Source organism: Astatotilapia calliptera, chromosome 9 (genome assembly GCF_964374335.1).
Source record: "Astatotilapia calliptera chromosome 9, fAstCal68.1, whole genome shotgun sequence".
Classification (NCBI taxonomy): Eukaryota; Metazoa; Chordata; class Actinopteri; order Cichliformes; family Cichlidae; genus Astatotilapia; species Astatotilapia calliptera.
This window is the reverse complement of record NC_137430.1, coordinates 22,322,754-22,341,125: the sequence shown is the minus strand read 5'-3', so window position 1 is coordinate 22,341,125 and position 18,372 is coordinate 22,322,754. Positions and strand designations below refer to the sequence as shown.

The window sequence follows — 18,372 nt, the reverse complement described above, 5'->3', positions numbered from 1 at the left end:
AGATTTATCTGCTTACATCTGCACACTTATACATATGCTTCTGTTGTTTGACTGACAGGCTACAGAGGAGGCCTGGGTGAAGGAGAAAATGCCAAAAAAGTCGGGACGCTGGTGGTTCTGGAGAAAGAGCAGCGTGAAGCAGGTGTGTTTCTATGAAATTAATAACTTCTTACTTTTTATGTAACACTCCTATTTTCGAGTGTAGCGGGCAGTAATCAGTAGCTTTGAATTGTAAATGACGTGAGTTAGATGAGAAACAGGTTACCTAAATGCATCAGTAACCATTACATCACTCACTGCTTTGCATCATTATGTAAAGACTCTTCACTACCTTATGAAACAAACTTTTACTGCACATTGTTTTTTTTTGTATTTCTATACCTACAATAAGATAAATTTAACAACATTTCTTCCTTTTTTTTTTTTTTTTTTTTTTAAGTTATCATCAGAGACCAAGTTAGAGAGACAGGAGTCTCTGACCACAGAGAGCCCTTCCCTCCACCAGGCCCCAGAAACACAGTGAGTCAGCAACAAAGCTCTGGCTTCCTCACAACACTACAGTCACACATCAGGACGAGCAGTGTTGGGTAAACATGTCCCACAGAGGGTGGATTAGCATGTTAGTCAGCATGCAGTGCTGTCATTACATAACTCTAAATCAGTACGAGTCCAGGAACCAAACAAAAAACAGTTTAAACATTAGTTTGAACTAGCAGATTCTATCTTTAACTATTGTAGAAATCATTGAAAGTGCTTTCAGTTTCAGTGTAAACTGTGTCAAGGGCAAATGAATACTTTAAGTAAATGAATTAGCAGGTCTGCTGCCCTCTTTTGACTATAAATGATGCTGCAAGGTGGAGTTTCGTTCCCTGAAAGATATTTGATATAGCATAAATATGTCACTGAATTGTCCTGCTATTGTGCCTATTTTGACGTTGCTTCACAATGACTTAACTCTTTTCTGGGCCAAGGCCCATTTTCTCTACTCTTGACACCATTTGCTGGTCTTCTTCAGGCTGTACTCTCCTCTACAGGCAGAAAGCTTCAGAGTGGTCCAGCGATGATGAGACTAAAGAGCTGAATGCTGCGGCTCCTGCTTTAACACCTACTGAGCGCGCGCAGACGGAAAATCAAACACCACAACCGTGTCACTCTTACAAGAAATCCCTCCGCCTTTCGTCCGATCAGATAGTAAGACCTCGCACCGCTGAGTGATTAACTGGGAAAAACTACAAGCAGACTCATTTGAGTCGTTTAATTTCTGTTTCTGTGAAGTGCAGAGAAAAGCCCTAGATTAGATATTTTATTTATTTTGTTTACAAAACATCCCATCATTGACTCAATGCAGCTTTGAGCTACAGAACAGAGTTTTCTATGTTTATGCAAACTGTAGTAAAATCTTATCAAGATGATTTGTAAAATGTTAGAACACAAGCACAGGCATTCATGCAGAAAGTGACAGAGATAGCACACACATATATAAACATGCTGATAAGTGAGAATGTGAACAATAAGGGGGGGGGAGCCTTAAATTACATTTAAGTTTATGGTCTCTATTAGGTAAATGAAATGCTAAGATTTAGTGGCCACAATAGCAGGATGTTAAATGAACAAATGTATTATATCCAGCATTCTTATCAAGCTCAGTTACTCATGTAGTGGAAGGTATCTTATATTGCAAGTAATACTTCACTTTCACACTTTTTGGTGTAGTATTTGTGTTTAAAAGAAAACTTTAATCATTGTGTCTCTTACAGGCCAGCCTGAAGTTAAGAGAGGGGCCAAATGATATGACCTTTAGCATAACCACTCAGTACCAGGGAACGTGTCGCTGTGCAGGGACCATCTACCTGTGGAACTGGGACGACAAGGTCATCATTTCTGACATCGATGGGACCATCACCAAGTATGGGGAATAAGTATACTGAAATAAATACTTTGTATTGTCTTTATTTCATGAGATTTCAGAGTGTTTTGAGTCTTATATGCTTTACGGCATATAGTAGAGTGCACAGGGCAAAATATTTATCAGCAACGGCATGCTAAGAGGGTACTAATTTGCCTTTCTGCACAGTCAGAACTGCAGTTTCTCTGCTCAGACTTTAGAGGTCAATAGACAAGCCTGTGGAGTTCATATTGCTAAGCACAAACCTTGTCACTTGGACCAGTAAAAGACATGGAGGCAAGAGTTCTGTTTATTTGGTGCTATAGATGCATAAATGCTAAAAACAGGCCATTTTAGCCCATTATGAGGTGGTTGCTATGCATCAGGATGACACCATTATATATGATATAGATGAGAACCTCCAGGGGCCAAAGATGTACCTGTGTGCCAAGTTTGGAGGAGTTTGTGGACAAACAAACAGATTTTGTGTATCATTGTAGTATTTAAACACTTTCCTAACATGCTTGTCTCAATCTCTAGTTTAATATCTAAATAAAGAAGTTCATTTAGTGCCAGTTAGTGTAAAATAGATGATAAAATTGTGTTTTCTTTACCTATTTAATTTGTTGTTGATCAATCGCTACTCTCTCAGGGTGCAGTGTCATCAGGCTCACTACACTTTTGTGACTTGTGGTCTTTTAAATACAGTCTGAAGTAATAAGCACTATTTTAACCAATTTTAAAGGTGAATATGCTCTCTGAGCTTTAATGTCTCATTTTAATTAATCACAGATGTTTTACTTGTATTGGCATTTAAATTTTTTATACTTGAGTGTACAGGTTGGAGTGTTATGATGGTAAACTTCTCTAATTTGTTTTGTTTGATAATACGCAGCATCCAGTCATCAAATATGGATCTGCAGTATCTATTCCACTCATCATTTTTATGCTCAGCTCTGTTATAGTATTTTACATCTACTTTCCCCACAGATCAGATGTGTTTGGTCAGATTCTACCTCAGCTTGGTAAAGACTGGACCCACCAGGGAATTGCTAAGCTTTACCACTCAGTGCATGAGTAAGAAACAGTAACAGTTTCCATGACTACACTCTGTTAGGCCACAAAGACGTCAACAAGTAACATGAACATCTTTCCACTGCAGGAATGGCTACAAGTTCCTGTACTGCTCGGCTCGAGCCATCGGCATGGCTGACATGACTCGAGGGTATTTGCACTGGGTGAACGACAGAGGGACTCTGCTGCCTCAGGGACCCCTCCTCCTCTCCCCAAGCAGCCTCTTCTCAGCCTTCCACAGGTAAGAAAATAATAACCTTCCTTGTCTTATGTACTGCTTGTTCCAGTCAACAGCGCTATTTGAATAGCTGAGAATGAATACATGATTTAAAATGCACAAATAAATGTTTGTGCTTCCCAAGAGAATAACAGTGACTATAAAACAGAGTTATAGAGGAAGCCTTTTATCACAATGCAAATTACAATCATTTTGCTTTTTCTTTTCCGTTAATGAAATGTTATTTTAGCTCCAGTCACACGTTCTCACACTGTGGAGCAGCTGATGACCAGAAACTTGAAAAAACAAAACCTGCAAATATTATCTTTAGCCTGCATCATTAAAATGAAAAGTTTAACTCCTGTCGGTGTCGTGCATTGTGGCTGCTCATTAGATGATTCAGTCATTCAGTGAGTTTGAAAGTCATGAAAAATGAGCTCAGTTAAAAGAAGGACACTCCAGCAGCAGAAGGACTGAGGTTGATTCTTTAATTCTTTCTTTTCTTGTTAGAGAAATCATTGAAAAGAAGCCTGAGAAGTTCAAAATCGAATGCCTCACAGACATCAAGAACTTGTTCTTCCCAAACACACACCCCTTCTATGCTGCCTTTGGAAACAGAGAAAGCGTGAGTTTCTCAATTTTGTCCCTGTGCTGTTAGTACTTTTGAGGTTTTTCTCTTTGAGATCTGACTGAATTCTTATGATAAATGAATGAAATTATACTTTTTCTCATTTTGCTTTTGTATACAAGGATGTGTTTGCCTATAAGAAAGTGGGCGTTCCTGCGTGCCGAATATTCACAGTGAATCCCAAGGGGGAGCTGATCCTCGAACAAGCCAAAGGCAATAAAACATCGTAAGTAGGCGACCCATCCCTGGAGTCAGTTTGTGTCTGCCAGCTGTTTCTCTCAGACAGACGGTCATTGTTTTCACTGCTGCTGTCTTGTTTTTTGGCAGATACAGCCGGTTGAGTGAGCTGGTGGAACATGTTTTCCCTCTGCGGAGTACACAACACAACGCAACCTTCAGCTGCCCAGAGTTCAGCTCCTTCTCTTACTGGAGAGAGCCCATCGCTGAGGTGTGCCTCGAGGAGCTGCTTTAACTTGGACTACCAGACCCCCGAACACTTTAACTCTGGTTATTTTGTTGACTCTGCAAAGGCTTAATGCCAGTTACGTTCATTAAGTTTGGAGTATTGATTCACTCCATATTGCAAATATATTTCCTTCATGCGCCTCGTTATTTAAACTTCACAGAAAAAAAACTTTATCTGAAGGCTTTTGCAAAGTTTTCCTTACAGGAGCAGAAGTTTCTTAAGGACTTGTATAGACAGTGGAGCTATAACAGTTGGTGTGATCAGGTTGTGCGACATACGAAGCGTGATCACAAAGTCCTGTGACTTCATGCAGTTTTAAAAAAACTGCACCTTATCTAAATTTGGACAATTTCCCATTCAAGGTCGTCTCCTTGTGCACCTCTGGTCTACTTCCAGCACTGCTGCAGTTTTATTTCACACTTTTTTTGACTATTTACACTTTTGTGTTTTACAAGTTTAACCAAAACTTCGGTGTTGATGGTCGTCAGTGGTGTAAGAGCTCGGTGTCTGGGTACGAGACTTTTTCTTTTTTTTTTTTCCCCCCCACGTTGTTATTGTATTTTGTACCTTGATTTTCTTTCCTCGGGATCAGACTGTCACTGTGGACTGAAGCACGGTTGTGTGCTGGCACGCAGCAGATTTTAGCTAAACCAACACAACCGATTCTGACCATATTGCAAGTTTTTCCTGAGAATGAAAATTTTACGTTAAAGATTTAGTATTTTTGACAAACTGGAGCACATTTAGGGCACATTGAAGGCACACAAGTACAAATGAAAAGGACAGTGTTGTGAAACCATCAGCAATGCTGGAAGTAGTTTAGCAAACCCAAGAAGACTACATATGAAGGGAAATCACAAATGTAAACTGGGTATGATTTGAATATTTTGTACGGGTGAGTCATGGAGTTATATTTGCAAATTTTAGTGGTGTATGCAGAACGGCTGCGTAAGCATCCTTTTGCCGCCTTATTTTGTTTATAACAATCTTATTTAATGTGTAGTTTTAAAAAGCTGAAGGATTTTGCATTAATATGCTAAGAAGAAAATTGTGAAATGATTTGCTTGGGGTTTAACTGTATTACTGTGATTTTAAAAAATGCTGCTACTAGAAAATCATTTTATTATTTTCACTTCATTTTTAATTTTTTACTGATGTTTTGGCAGACGTTACTGTCAGTAAAATTTGTTGCACTCTTTCTATGAAAGTAATACACTTTGTGTGAAGAGAACACAGTATTTTTTTTTTTTTAATTTTCCATTTAGAGTAAGGAAAGTTTCTGCTGCTTTGAGTTCTTTTCTGTAGATCGCTGTGATTACTTTGCGTGGATTTGTGTTGATGTAACAGCGCGAGCACAAAGAATGACCAAATTTCTGATGAATACATGATACAAAAGCAGAAATGTAATTTTTTAAGGTGTCAAAATGCAGATTTGCTGTACATAACTAATGCATAGTAGTATATTTAAAGTATGTATAGGACTGAAACAGTTAAAACATGTTGGATGATGCATTAATAAAAGAGACTTTATTTAAAGGATGATCGAGACTTATTTTATACATTTAGCATGTGTGTCTCTGTTACCTCAAAGTCGTGGGGGATGCTAAGAGTAGGGGGGAAAAAAAAGTAACTTAGTGGTTTACTTGATTACTCTGTGAATGTGAGGAAACTTCCACTGCTACACACTAGCATGCTCAAGCAAATATTTGAGAACTATGTTAAAATTTTACAATAAAAATGCAGTGTAAACTATATATTAATACTCATGAAGTGAAATCATCTCAGTTATTTGGAGATTAAATTATATTATAGCTATAACATCACAATGAGCTCGAGTATGTCATCAGTAATGTGCACCACACTTCACTCTAAGGTGTCGGTTGTCTCTGAAAGCAGAGGAACTACCGCTTTGATGTGCTGGGGTAGAGAAGCGCAGCGCTGAAAGATGACACGACCTCAGATGAGGCTGAGACAGCGAGCTTTCCAGCTTTTAAGACGAGTCGTACTTGGTCTCCTCGCCTCAGTGAAAGAATCAGGCTCGCTGATGTTGAACTGGTGCAGTTACAGAGTTCGTGTGAATGCAGAGCTGTGACACCAGACATGAAACCAGCAGAGTTCAGCCTCTGGATGCTGCGACTAGACACAAATAGGACTGCGTCAACCTTCTCTCCTTGCTCGGGTGTCAGCACAGCGGTCACCAGATAACGGCCATCCATCGGAGCTGTGAAGATGCCTGAGAACACATAACGATGCAGTTAGTTGAGATTCTTACCAAACACAGTGGCACAAACTGCAATATTTATGCAACTATTTAATCGATTTGGTTTACATTTTGTAAAGTTACTGAGCTCCAGAGGATTCAGACTAATAATCTTGGCTTTTCCTGTAGCAAGATTATTTTCAGCAACTTCATAAGTTAGTCTTTCATTAATAACACAGAGGCGTAACTTTCAGGGGGGTTAGGGGGGTTATGACCCCCCCCCAATAATCAGACCTAACCAGTATAACCCCGCCAATAAAATTATGAATTGTCTTGCATAAATAGGCTGTTGATTTTCTTTACTCGTTTCAGTTATTACCAGCAAAATAGTTGCATGTTTAATCATCTGGGAATTTACCCAGATTTATTCTTGACCCCCCCCCCCCCAATGTTCAGCACAAAGTTACGCCGATCAATGAAGAGATTCCTGCAAAATAAAAAGTACCATCTTTTATTCAAATTCAAAAAGGTAGCACTTGCACTAAACTTCAGGAAAAGGGCCAAAAAGCCCAGTTTCATTTCATAATAATAACTTTTTTGACTTGCTTCTTACCTCAAAGTGTGTTTAACACTAGAACTACATTACTTAAAAAGTTATCAAAGAGCCAACACACTTGGCTCAACACTGCTTTGCCACAAGCAGTTGCTGTGCATCACGACCACTGTATGTGCTGCAACAATAGCTAATTGAGAATTAAACTGGGAATTTTAATCTAGTCTAATTATTTAAAGTGTCTCCGGTGCAATTGGGTCATTTATAGTTTGAGCTTAAACAATTTATCAATGAAAAATTGAAATCAACAAACAAAAAAAACAACAACTGATTTATAAATGCAGAGGAAAATGTGGGGTAAGACTAAAATAACAGATACCTGTCTGAGGGTCGTAATGTCCACCATCATTGACCAGCACCTCGTTGAATCGGATGATACCGACAACTCCTTGAAACGGTGGAAGAGTCAGACCAGCTGAGAATGACACTTTCTCCCCTGAATACAGGAAAGGAAACATCACAGGCTGCCAAACATGACGATAGCAGAGGCAGGAATTTGAATAATCAAAGTCTGACCTGAAGCCATGACACGTTTCAGAGGAGGGGGTCTGAGAGGCATGCTCACATCTGTTGATCAAATAAAAACAGCTTCATTCACTCTTCCTGCGCTCGGCTGTAATGCAGGACATTTAAAAAGGAACACTTACCTGAGCTCACATGAGTTCTGGTCTGGAGGATGTCGGTGGGTTTTTGTGGGGATGCTACGAAATAAAACAAAAACATAAGTTGCGCGAAACAATGTTGTGTACTGCATGTACGGTTGTGGTTGTGTCTCCACCTGGAGCTCCAGCAAAACCCTGAACAGCCATCATGATCCCATCTGTTCCTTTGGGCAACTTGGATGAAGTCATCTCTCCGGGGGGTCCCGCCTCTCCGGTTTCCATCACAGGCAGCTCCGAGAGTGAGGTATTCATGGGGCCAGCAAATACCTTGGGCCCTTTACTTGACCCCCGGGGCTGTCTTGTGTCAAACACTCTAACCGGAGCACCTGAATAGAATAGATATGGAGTGAGGGTTGGGAAAAGGCTAAAGGTCGGTGAAAAACACATGTCTGGAGGGCAGATGCTTTAAGAGACGATACACAACCAGCTGATTTGTTAAACATCATGCCTATAACTCAGTGGCACATTCTTGCAGTCATCTTTCTAATATTACATTTGATGCTACTTTATCTTAACTCATTCACTGCCATTGATGTCTATAGCCGTCAATTGCAGTGAATGAGTCAATGGGTTTAACTCATTCACTGCCAATGGCTGGCAGTGAATGAGTTAAGAAACACCTTAATTCTTCATGGCACATTTTAAGCAAGGTGCTGGTATCTTTCCTCAGATTTTGGTCCTTGTTAAACATGACAGCACTGAGCAGTTGCTGCAGATTTGCCAGCTGCACATCCATGATGTGAATTTCCTGTTTCAGGACATCCCAAATGTGCTCTGCTGGGTTGACATCTGGTGACTGTAGAGGGCATTTGTGTGCCTAGAACTCCTTGTCATGTTCAAGAAATCGCTTTGGGATTTGATGTTGTTTTATCCTCCTGAAAGCAGACATCAGAAGATGGAAACCGTGTATTCATAAAGGGATGGAGAGGTTCACCATTACACCACCATCACCAACCTGCACTGTAGCTATAAGGCAGGATGGTTCATGCTGTTTATGCAAGGTTATGACCCTAACATCTGAATGCTGCAGCAGAAATGGAGATTCATCAGATCGGAAAACACTGTTCCAGTTTTGTTGAGCCTGTGTCGACTGTAGCTTCGGCTTCCTGTTCTTATCTGACAGAAGTAGCAGCCAGAGTGGTCTTCTGCTTCTGTAGCACATCTGCTTCAAGAATCAATGTCTTGTATATTCAGAGATGCTCTTCTGCATACCTTCGTTGTAATGAGTGGTTATTTGAGTTATTATTTCCTTCCTGTCAGCTTGAAGCACTCTGGCTACTCTCCTCTGACATCAACAAGACACTTTCACCCAGAGAACTGCTGCTAAGTTTTTTCTTTTTCTGACCATTTTCTTTAAGTCTTAGAGAGCAGATCAGCAGTTTCTGAAATATTCAGACGAGCCTGTCTGGCACCTACAACCATCCCATTCAGAGACACATTCTGATGCTGGGTTTGAACTTCAGCAGGCAATCTTCATCATGCCTGCATGCCTAAAAACAATGAGTTGGTCCAGTGTGATTAGATAGTTGGATTGATCAGATAAACAGGTGTTCCTAATAAAGTGTCCAGTGAGTATAGCATGTCTGTGAACAGAAATCTGCTATAATAAGATGATTAACACCTCCTGATATAAAACCGGTTATAATTTTCAGATGGTATAATTTTTATACCATCTAATATAAAAGCTACATCTACTGCTATATGTACATGCACATAAAATACAGAAATGTGACTGATGCATAATAAGCAATCCTGCACACTGATGAAGTGGCAACTTCTGGGCCTAAAAACTAATCCAACACAAAGTGCCAAAACTGCAGTATCTAGTCAATTGCCAAGTTTTTGGTAGGTTTAGAGAACCAATCGTTACTTAGCCTTATGTAGCAAAAGTTGGGATACTTTACGAGGGAAGAAAGTCATGATGGGTGGAATCTGTAGGCTGCAACTGCAAATCATCAGCGTAATTTTTGTAGTACCCCCTCCCAAAGCCACTGAGAACAGCAGTTTCAACTTTGGGCCAAGCAATGCTGTGGTGCTGTGCTGGTGTCAGTTTTTTTTGGAAGCAGTGCTTTTAGATTCCCATGTTAAAATGTCCAACTTTACCACAGAAGGAAATATATTTATAATCTGATACAAAAGAGAGAATGGCTTTGTTATTGCTAATTTTCTTGCTCGTGACAACTGAAGGCAGGGCGTATTTTTGTAAAACGCAACTGCTTAACTATGAGGGTAAAAGTTGCACGATTAAGGGCGTGGGTGCTCTGAGTGGCAGGCCAGTGCTGCCAGCTGTCAGCTACATGTTGTACCAACAAATCTGAGTTATTGAACTGAACCTCTCAACTATATTTCTGGTACTGGTGCTTACTGGAAGAATGCTTAAGTGTTTGAGTGCCTAATGAGAAATGTCTGCACACCTGAAAGAACAGTAGGTGATTCAGAAGAAAGCAAACTTTACAAAAACAATTAAACATGATCCTGCCCACCTGTATTCTTGACAAAGGTCGAACAGGCGAAAGCGTTGCAGTCTGATGAATGTGCCAGTTTTATCTGAAGCAAGAAGACATGCCTGCTGTTTAACTAATTGGTGTGTGTCATCTGGCTTCAGATGAAGCTGATAAAGCATAGCAATACAATTTATGCTGTGCTCTCTAATATCTCTCTCTAATATATCTCTTTTTGCCTATGGGAAGCATGTATATTGTAAATAGAGTTCACAAACCAAAGGGTGAGTACGCCAACCCTTTTTTGGATAGTTGCCAATGGTTGAGTGCAGAGATCAGGAGTTTGGATGGCAGTAAACTTTATAAAGCATATTGAAAGTACACGGTAAGATGCTCCTGGTTGTGCTTCCACCATATGGGTTTCACATTAAGCAACACTAAAGTGTGTTTCCAGCAGTAACGCCTGACAGTCCATAGAAATGTTAAACATTGTTTATTCAGTTTTTTGACTTCCAAGAAACCTGCAGTTGTTTTCATGATTAAAGTGCGGCTACTGCTGAACCCTCATTAACAGGCTAGCAGCGAGTGATTATCTGAGCTTGTTATTAAAGAAATTAGCAGAGAAAAAAAGAAAAAAAAAAGACTAATACCCCATTATCCATCATTTACCAAAACCACACATCTTGGTGCATTCACTAACCTACAGGTGAGGTGAACCGTTGGTGTTTATCATCTAGTGATCTTTCCAGCTTCAGGCACATTACTCATTATTGTTACTCTTTGGTCTACAACATCTAAGTTGCTCTACCAAAAAGGAAAACCAGCACATAAAAGACATACCAGCAGCATACCAAGATACGGCCACATGTTCAATCGCCACACAGCTTATCCCCTCACCCCGGGGAAAAGGATCGTTCACTGCAGAAGCCAGAGAAATCTGCTTGTTAAACGCAACATGTGCAGAGAGACCAGCCCGTGGCAGTAAAACAGCACAGGGGGTGTGTGTCTGTGAGTGTGCACTGTTTCACTGGTCTGTGTTTCTTGGTCTTGTCGCTCCTCGTACAGGGCGAGGTAGATTCTCTGGAGAGTCATGTTTGATCTGAGGGACTGTAAAGCGTTTTCAGACGCAGTGTTACAAGGATAAAAGACGCGAACAAAGGATGTATGCCTGCACACGAAAATGCTTGTCCTGATGAAAGAGATTAGCTGTAAACAAATGCAGCTTGATCTACCATCCACCACAGATTTTCATTCCTCCACCAAAGCAGCATGGGAAATCCTCCCTCTGCTGTTATTCCCTTAACCGCCTGATCCAGGCTTCAACAGCCCCTTGTGTCACAAGAACTGCCACTTTCCACATTACATACCGCATTGTAATAACTGCAATCTGGTGCATATTGACTTTATGACTCACCAAAAACACATTAAGCCCTTAAGGATATGATTTAGAAATCAATAAATCCAGCCTAAGAATTTCATGCTGAAAGTACCCAAAAAAAAGGGTTGTTGCACAACATTTCTGTCGGAAATAATGTCACACCTCCTCCACCAGAACAATGAAGCATACATGAGTAGCCACAGACAGCAGCACACAAACAGTGCGGACTGTGTTTTTCTTGGGGGCTTTTCTACAGGTCCCATCTTGTTTTTGGTTCATGGGGTTATCATATTTGACCGCTGACCAGAGTGTGTGTGCCTTATCTCTTACAGGTCATTAAACTACAAGCACCAACCACAAGCCTTGTCACAATCAGGAAAGCATGCTTTCTAATCTCAAGAGGTTTCCATAATAGAGCTGTACTTTAAGAATCTCAGCTCTCCTTGTCAAAGACATGAAAAGGATGTGTTTTAACGCAAGGGATTATGGGGAAATGGGTATGTTTAAATATGCAGACATACATGGCAATACAGTATATAAGGCAAAAACAGTGTTTGTACAATTCCAACTTTAACATTGAGCTTTAAAGGCTATGTTTGTTATTACCACCTTTAGTCTATTTGATATTGCATGGCGGTTCAAACTGTGTTTTTCTGTGTTCATTATTCCATTAATTTGGAGCAGATCCCCAACACCAAAGGCTGAAATGCAGCGCCAAACCATGACAGCGCATCCACCACGTTTTACAGTGTCTTCTTCTTTTCTGACCGCATCTGTACAAGCTAACAACCACTTGGAATCATCATTCCATAAAACCTGTTGCGACTGATTTTCAGTCCAGTTCTTTGGCATACCTCAGCTCCCGAGTTCACTTCCTTAAGAATGGAAGGATGGCTGTCAGTGGCTTCTTGACAGCCATCCTTCCACTGAGACCATTTCTGATGAGGCTTGAAGGAACAGTATTGGATCAACTTGAATTGGACGGCTAAAAAACCCAAACAAACCTATGTTTTTCTGAAAATGTTGAGGACTGGATTGAAAATGATTGAAAAAGCACCCAATGGCCATCAAAAAAACTCCAGAAAGCCTTGAGAACTATTCCTTAACAACTCTTTAAAAATTACAATCAGGTCTGGTTGATTGGAGGCAAAATAAGAAGAAATGAAGCGGAGCCCAAGACATTTGCACAGCACTGTGAATGCTGACACGTATCTACTAAATATATTCGGTTAATGAGAGAACGGAGAGGATGGGCACGTGACGCACAGATAAAATGCAGAGCTCTAAAAGGAGCAAACAACGGCTCATAACTGTGAGTTAAATCTCTCCTAAACAAAAACTTATATTTACATTCATTTTTCCTAACATCCAATGAAGCTGCATCGCTTGAGACAACATTTGTAAAGCCAGGTTCGTTAAATAATTACAATCATGCAGTGTTTATATGCGTGATTACTAGCTTGCAGTCTTCAGGGCTTTTGTAAGCTGAATTTAGCAACAATCAAGTCAAAATTATTTTAGTTAAAAACTAAACCCAAGAGTCAACTGTAATAAAAATAAGGGGAAAATTTCCAAAAGGGGAATGCAAAGTTTTTATTTGTAATCACTGTCATATAAACTTATAACTAGAGCAAACACTTGCTTTGATCCTTAGTGGCTACTCAGCTTTGAAGAGATAAGAAAAAGTGCAATGGACTCCCTTGAGAAATATGGAGCTCACTGTTGAATGGACAACATCCATGTCATGGTTAGTATGCAGTGAAGAAATGACACATTACAGCTCTTTCTTTTTAAGGTTCACAACTTGTATGACATCATGGTAAACATCTTGACAGATGGCCTGTGGGACCTCAGAGGAGCTCACAGCGTTGTGTGTTTATTTCAACAGGAAATGAGCTCAACCATGTAGTTAAAAATGTGAGAACTCCATAAATGGGATTGACGAGTAAGAAGCAAAAAGAAAGTAACAGCACTGCAAAGACTGCGAGCAGCACTTAATCTGAAAACACGCTGATGCTCTTGGCTGCGAACGAAAGAGCAGTACCCGAGAGGGCTTTGGTAATCTGTGTGTCTCTATGACAGAGCATTTTCCATGCTCTTCAGATAAGCAGTGCGAGGCAGTACAAGGTAGCTCACAGAGCAAACACAAACTGAGAGCCAAGCACAAAGTGGCCTCTAATGTCTCTTTGAGTGGAAATCATGAACAACATTCCAACTTCCCAATGACATATTACAACACAAACCACGAGGTGGAGTGACAACATTTTCAGTCGTTAGAGACTATTTGGTGAAAAAAATTGAAAATTGGCACGCGAGAGTTGACTATAAATCAGATACAAAACCTCTGGTTTGACTTGGAGTGGACCCAGAACAAGAACTAGTGCTGCTTTATTCCAGATGAACTACATTTATATTCTGGCCAAGAATATTTTTGCTGCATCACCTCCTTGTAAACCGGTAACTTCTGGTCACAGAGGAGAAGTCCCAGCTCGTAAACGTCATGGGCGTGCTTCTAGTTCATAATTGAAACTGTCAGAGTCAGTCAAGTCCAGCTCAGTCTCATAGGTGCCATTAATGAGCAGACTCAGGCAAAAAGTATGCAACATATGCACCAATATGAAAATCTATACTCTCAAACATGTTCACAGCAACAAAGCCAAACAAACCACGCAGCACCAAATATTAAGTGAACAAGATCACCCTGATGTTCTAACTTAATGCAATAAAACCATAACACACTCAAAGATTTAAATGCACACAGGTACAGAGTTTATGGGCAAACACAGATACAAATAAATGCACACTTGGATGCACAAATAAGCCTGGTGAGTAATATTTCTTTATGCCAAAGCATTGCTCAACACAAGTGGGGTCTATTAAATGAACCATGTGTCTTCAATCAGGCCCGCCTGCTTTAACTGAGAACACGGTCAAATGAAAATCCAACTTCCCCTCACTCGCAGACTGAAACACACTCCAGTGGTACAGATTCTCTGGTATACAGTCAGTCCGGGATAAACAAATGAGTTCCAGGTTAGTAATCAAGCTAAAAGGCTGAAATTAAGTGTAGCTGTTTCATTGCCATCTCAGGCTTCGACCACTGAAGTGTCCGTGCATAATTAATAAAATCAACCCTTGTAATGTCCATACATCCTGGGGTCAAAAATGACCCCAGGACAACACATGGGTTAACCCAGAGAATCTGGATGGTTTTCCATTTAAAGCTGTGGCTCAGTCTTTTTGTGGCATGCACCATTTCAGAATAATGATTAAAAAAAGAAATTTGCCCCCACCTTCCACAATTTTCTTTCACTAATAAATAACAACTTGCACATTATTTAAAGGTCAGCATAATAGCAATGGCAAACTGTTACAAATTGAGCCTAATTTCCACATTTCAAAGCTGCTTGCTTGTTCAGTATTTCTACTTTAGGCCAAACTGGATCCAGTAATGTCCAAAAGACTGACTAATGCAAGCATGTAAAACTAGCGATAATGTGGAATCCACTGACTGGTGCAGGGTGTGTTTTTTTGCTGGAGGAATCAAATATTTAAAATAAGAAGAATTGAATCAGTCATACTTTAAGGCAATGAAAAGTGTGTTTGGATTACAGCACAGGCATCTTACCTTCATTACCAGGCTGGAGGTCTCTCTCCATATTTATAATGTGTTTTTCGAGAGTCTCACAGATTCCCCTCAGTCCTCCAATGTCTTGTGCATGAGCTCTTACTGTGCCGTTCAGCTGATTCACACAATTCCACAAACCAGTGACGTGCATGTTCAGCCCCTCTTTGATGCTCTGGAGATTCCTGGAGATAGGATCCAGCTTGCTGCATAAATTCTCCACATTAACAATACGACTGCCCATGTTGGCAATCTCCTTCTCTACATCTTGTGCCTTTTCCCTGCATTGATCGGCCTCGGCTTCCACCTCCCTGCCCAGCTCATCTAGTCGCTCTCTTAGTTTCTGGTGCTGGGCTCTGTGGAGCACCAAAAGATCCCTGGCCTCCTGTTCAGTTTCCATTTTAACCTGATCCCAGCTAGAGTTAAAGCGTTTGAGAGTCTGAGACTGCTGGTTCTCACCGCCTTTAAGGTAGCTTAATTCACCCTTTACATTCTCAATGATATTGCTGTAGTTGAGGAGTTGCCCCTCCAAAGCTGTGATGGCACTTTTCTGGACTATCAGATTAATCTCCATAGCATCTACAGAGTTTGTGAAACTGTGGAAGTCTTGCTTGAGGTTTTCAACAACAGTTAAATGATCTGTGCACTCTTTTGAGCACTTTTGGTTCAAAAGATCGAGTCTATTCTCCAGAATCTGAACGGAGTCCTTTAGAGTGTTCATGTCTCTCTGCTGAACGTCAGGACTTTCTGGCTCACCACCAGATGGGGAGTTGGAGGTTGTTTTAATCAACAGAGCTGAGAGTCTGTCCTCCATGGAGGACAGTTCATTGTCCATAGTTTCCCTCAGGTCTTTGACAACTTCTTCCCTTTCTTTTCTCAACTTCTCCTCTACAAAGTGGCTCAGTGCAATTAAAGACTTCTCTGTGGTGTTCAAACGAATTTCAAAGTGTTCCAGCTGAGCCAGAACAGAGTCAGATACTTGCTTTTCATTCCCCGGAACAGACAGCTTGGTTTTAAGGTCTTGGATCTCATTGCGGAGGTCAGTTTCCTTTGAATCCATGAGCTCAGCCAGACTGAGGTAGTTGGCTTCCTGTCCTTCACAATGTTCCTGAACTGACAGAATTTTATAATCACAAGAGTTCTTCAAATCTGCCATTTTAATATCCATTCCCTCCATCAGCTCATCTCTCAGGGCGCTGATTTTATCGTCCAGGTAGGCCCGCAGGTCTGCATCATCTATAGAAGGAGCAGAAGAAGCCGTGGACAGAGGGGTCTGGGCATCCATTAATAGACGAATTTGTCCATCATGATGGTTGACGCGACCCAGCAGCTCATCCAAGGTATTGCGCTTGGACTCAAGATCATCTGTGACCTGGTTAATCTTGTTCATGACATCCTCCATTGGTGTTGCGCTGTGGTCAAAAGAGAAGCCTTGTACCTGAATGGTTTCGGTCCCTGCACCCTGTGCACTGGCAGGCTGTCTGACGTTATTCAGCAGTGTAGCCAGCATTTTACTGGCATCCTCCTGGAAATCCACTCTCAGGTTCGAGGACAGGTCTGTCATTCTTGCTTGCATGTCCAGAACCATCTGTGATAGTCGCTGCACTTCCTCCTCCAGGTGTTGGGAGCTTTGAGATTCTCTTTGACCATGTTGTGTTCTGTGACCTGTTTGACCTCCAAATTGCCCCTGCCCTCCCCGCGGATGGTTACTCTGGCCATCTGTTCAAGGTTTTGGAATTGGAGCAATAAAATTGAAGAGAGATGGTTAGCAAAGCATTTTAAACTGTTTCATTTTATTTTGTATATTTTAATGCAAGACTTTCTTATGTTACAGACAAGTCTTTCACCATATGGGGCTGGAAAATGTCCAGAGGCAGCAGGAGCTTGAGGCAAACGCTCTGTTTGGACTGGCTTGGTGTCCTTCAACTCCATGCAGTCATGGCCCTGGTACCTCGGGCAGCACCTCCACGCCAGCTCTGTGACAGTCTTGTAGGCAATCTTGTACGTCGGTCTAAAGTGTGTTTGATATCTGGGAACATAAGACTTTAGTATAAAGTAATATTGCAAAAATCTACTAGAAACATATTCAGACAAATAAGATTTCTTGCTATTCTTCTTCTCAGCAATACAAAGTAAACTTGTAGCTAATTAAGACTAGACAAACCCCGGTCTGCTCGTTTCATTAATCATGCAGTTGGCAGGACTCAGAAACAGCAGTTTTCATGAGTGGAACTGGTGGGAACTGTCACCCATGATTAACTACATGTCACTGGTGTATTGGTTGCTCAATAAACAGTAAAGCAAAACAAAGGGGAAGTCAGAGAAATGCCAGCCCATGTCTGCCTTTCTATGACCAGTGAAGGCTGGATGGGAAATTTTTTCTTGCTAATTCTGATATTTTGCTTACGTTTTGCTTTCTTATTTATTTTTATTTTTTATCAACAGTTAAAAACACCCAAAGAAACAAATAAACCCATTCATAGTATCCCCTGATTGCCTATTGTAAGACAGTAACAAAAGTATTGCTTCATATAACAAAATAAATAGACAAAAAAAAAAAAAAAGAAGAAAAAACTGACAAAAGCAAAGAATTTGCCGCCCTCCACCTAATATCCAGCACTTCTGGGAACTTACATCACTTGTTGCGCACAGTTTGGCAGCTCCGGTGGACACGGTAAAACCTCCGGCTGTACGAAGCTCTCAGTGCCTCCCGCTACAGCGCAGCTCACGTTCTTGTGCACAACGTAGGCGCACCAGTTTCTGCACAAAATCACTTGTTAATCACTCCTGGTGTGCAGCAAATGCCCGCGTGCGTATGCACGAACAATTAAATGCAAAGTTACGCACAGAAAAGAAAGAGTACTTCACTGACTTGCAGTCATGAGTTCAATAACTGATGTCCAGTTTACTTACTTGTTTCTTTGTCTCGTTTCGGCGCCAGAATATGCGTTTCCCTGAAACATGCTGTACTGAAAAGGTGAGCCAGTGATGAGAGGGAAAACCATTAACAAATGGATAAGTAGGAGTCCGCGCTTCATGGCTGAGATATTTTAAATCCTGCAGTATCCCTTCAGGTTGTAATCAGTAGTGATGATCTTTGGTTTGGAGATCAGTGAAGGCACTGCGGATTGCTCCGTCTCTGTAGCGCACACATCTAAACCAGCTCCTTCCAGCGTCCTTGGA

General features: G+C 40.9%; 2 protein-coding genes across 2 annotated transcripts in view; one reads left to right on the top strand and one right to left on the bottom strand.

The window, feature by feature from the left end:
- The window catches only part of LOC113029155 (phosphatidate phosphatase LPIN2), an 18,569-nt gene extending 12,763 nt beyond the window's left edge, over positions 1-5,806 (top strand). Inside the window, exons 12-20 of the mRNA XM_026179829.2 lie at positions 59-142; positions 440-519; positions 1,035-1,191; positions 1,758-1,906; positions 2,876-2,962; positions 3,048-3,200; positions 3,687-3,801; positions 3,927-4,030; positions 4,132-5,806. Of these exons, the coding sequence (XP_026035614.2) occupies positions 59-142; positions 440-519; positions 1,035-1,191; positions 1,758-1,906; positions 2,876-2,962; positions 3,048-3,200; positions 3,687-3,801; positions 3,927-4,030; positions 4,132-4,276 (1,074 nt within the window). The 3' untranslated portion in view covers positions 4,277-5,806. The remainder of the gene's footprint in view (positions 1-58; positions 143-439; positions 520-1,034; positions 1,192-1,757; positions 1,907-2,875; positions 2,963-3,047; positions 3,201-3,686; positions 3,802-3,926; positions 4,031-4,131) is intronic.
- On the bottom strand, positions 5,776-18,372 carry emilin2b (elastin microfibril interfacer 2b). The gene is made up of 9 exons (XM_026179828.2): positions 18,103-18,372; positions 17,824-17,949; positions 17,037-17,218; positions 15,193-16,908; positions 7,862-8,071; positions 7,731-7,784; positions 7,600-7,650; positions 7,403-7,519; positions 5,776-6,503 (listed from the first exon to the last, which is right to left on the bottom strand). The coding sequence occupies exons 1-9, from the start codon at positions 18,225-18,227 to the stop codon at positions 6,172-6,174; spliced, it is 2,913 nt and encodes a 970-aa protein (XP_026035613.2). The 5' UTR covers positions 18,228-18,372; the 3' UTR covers positions 5,776-6,171.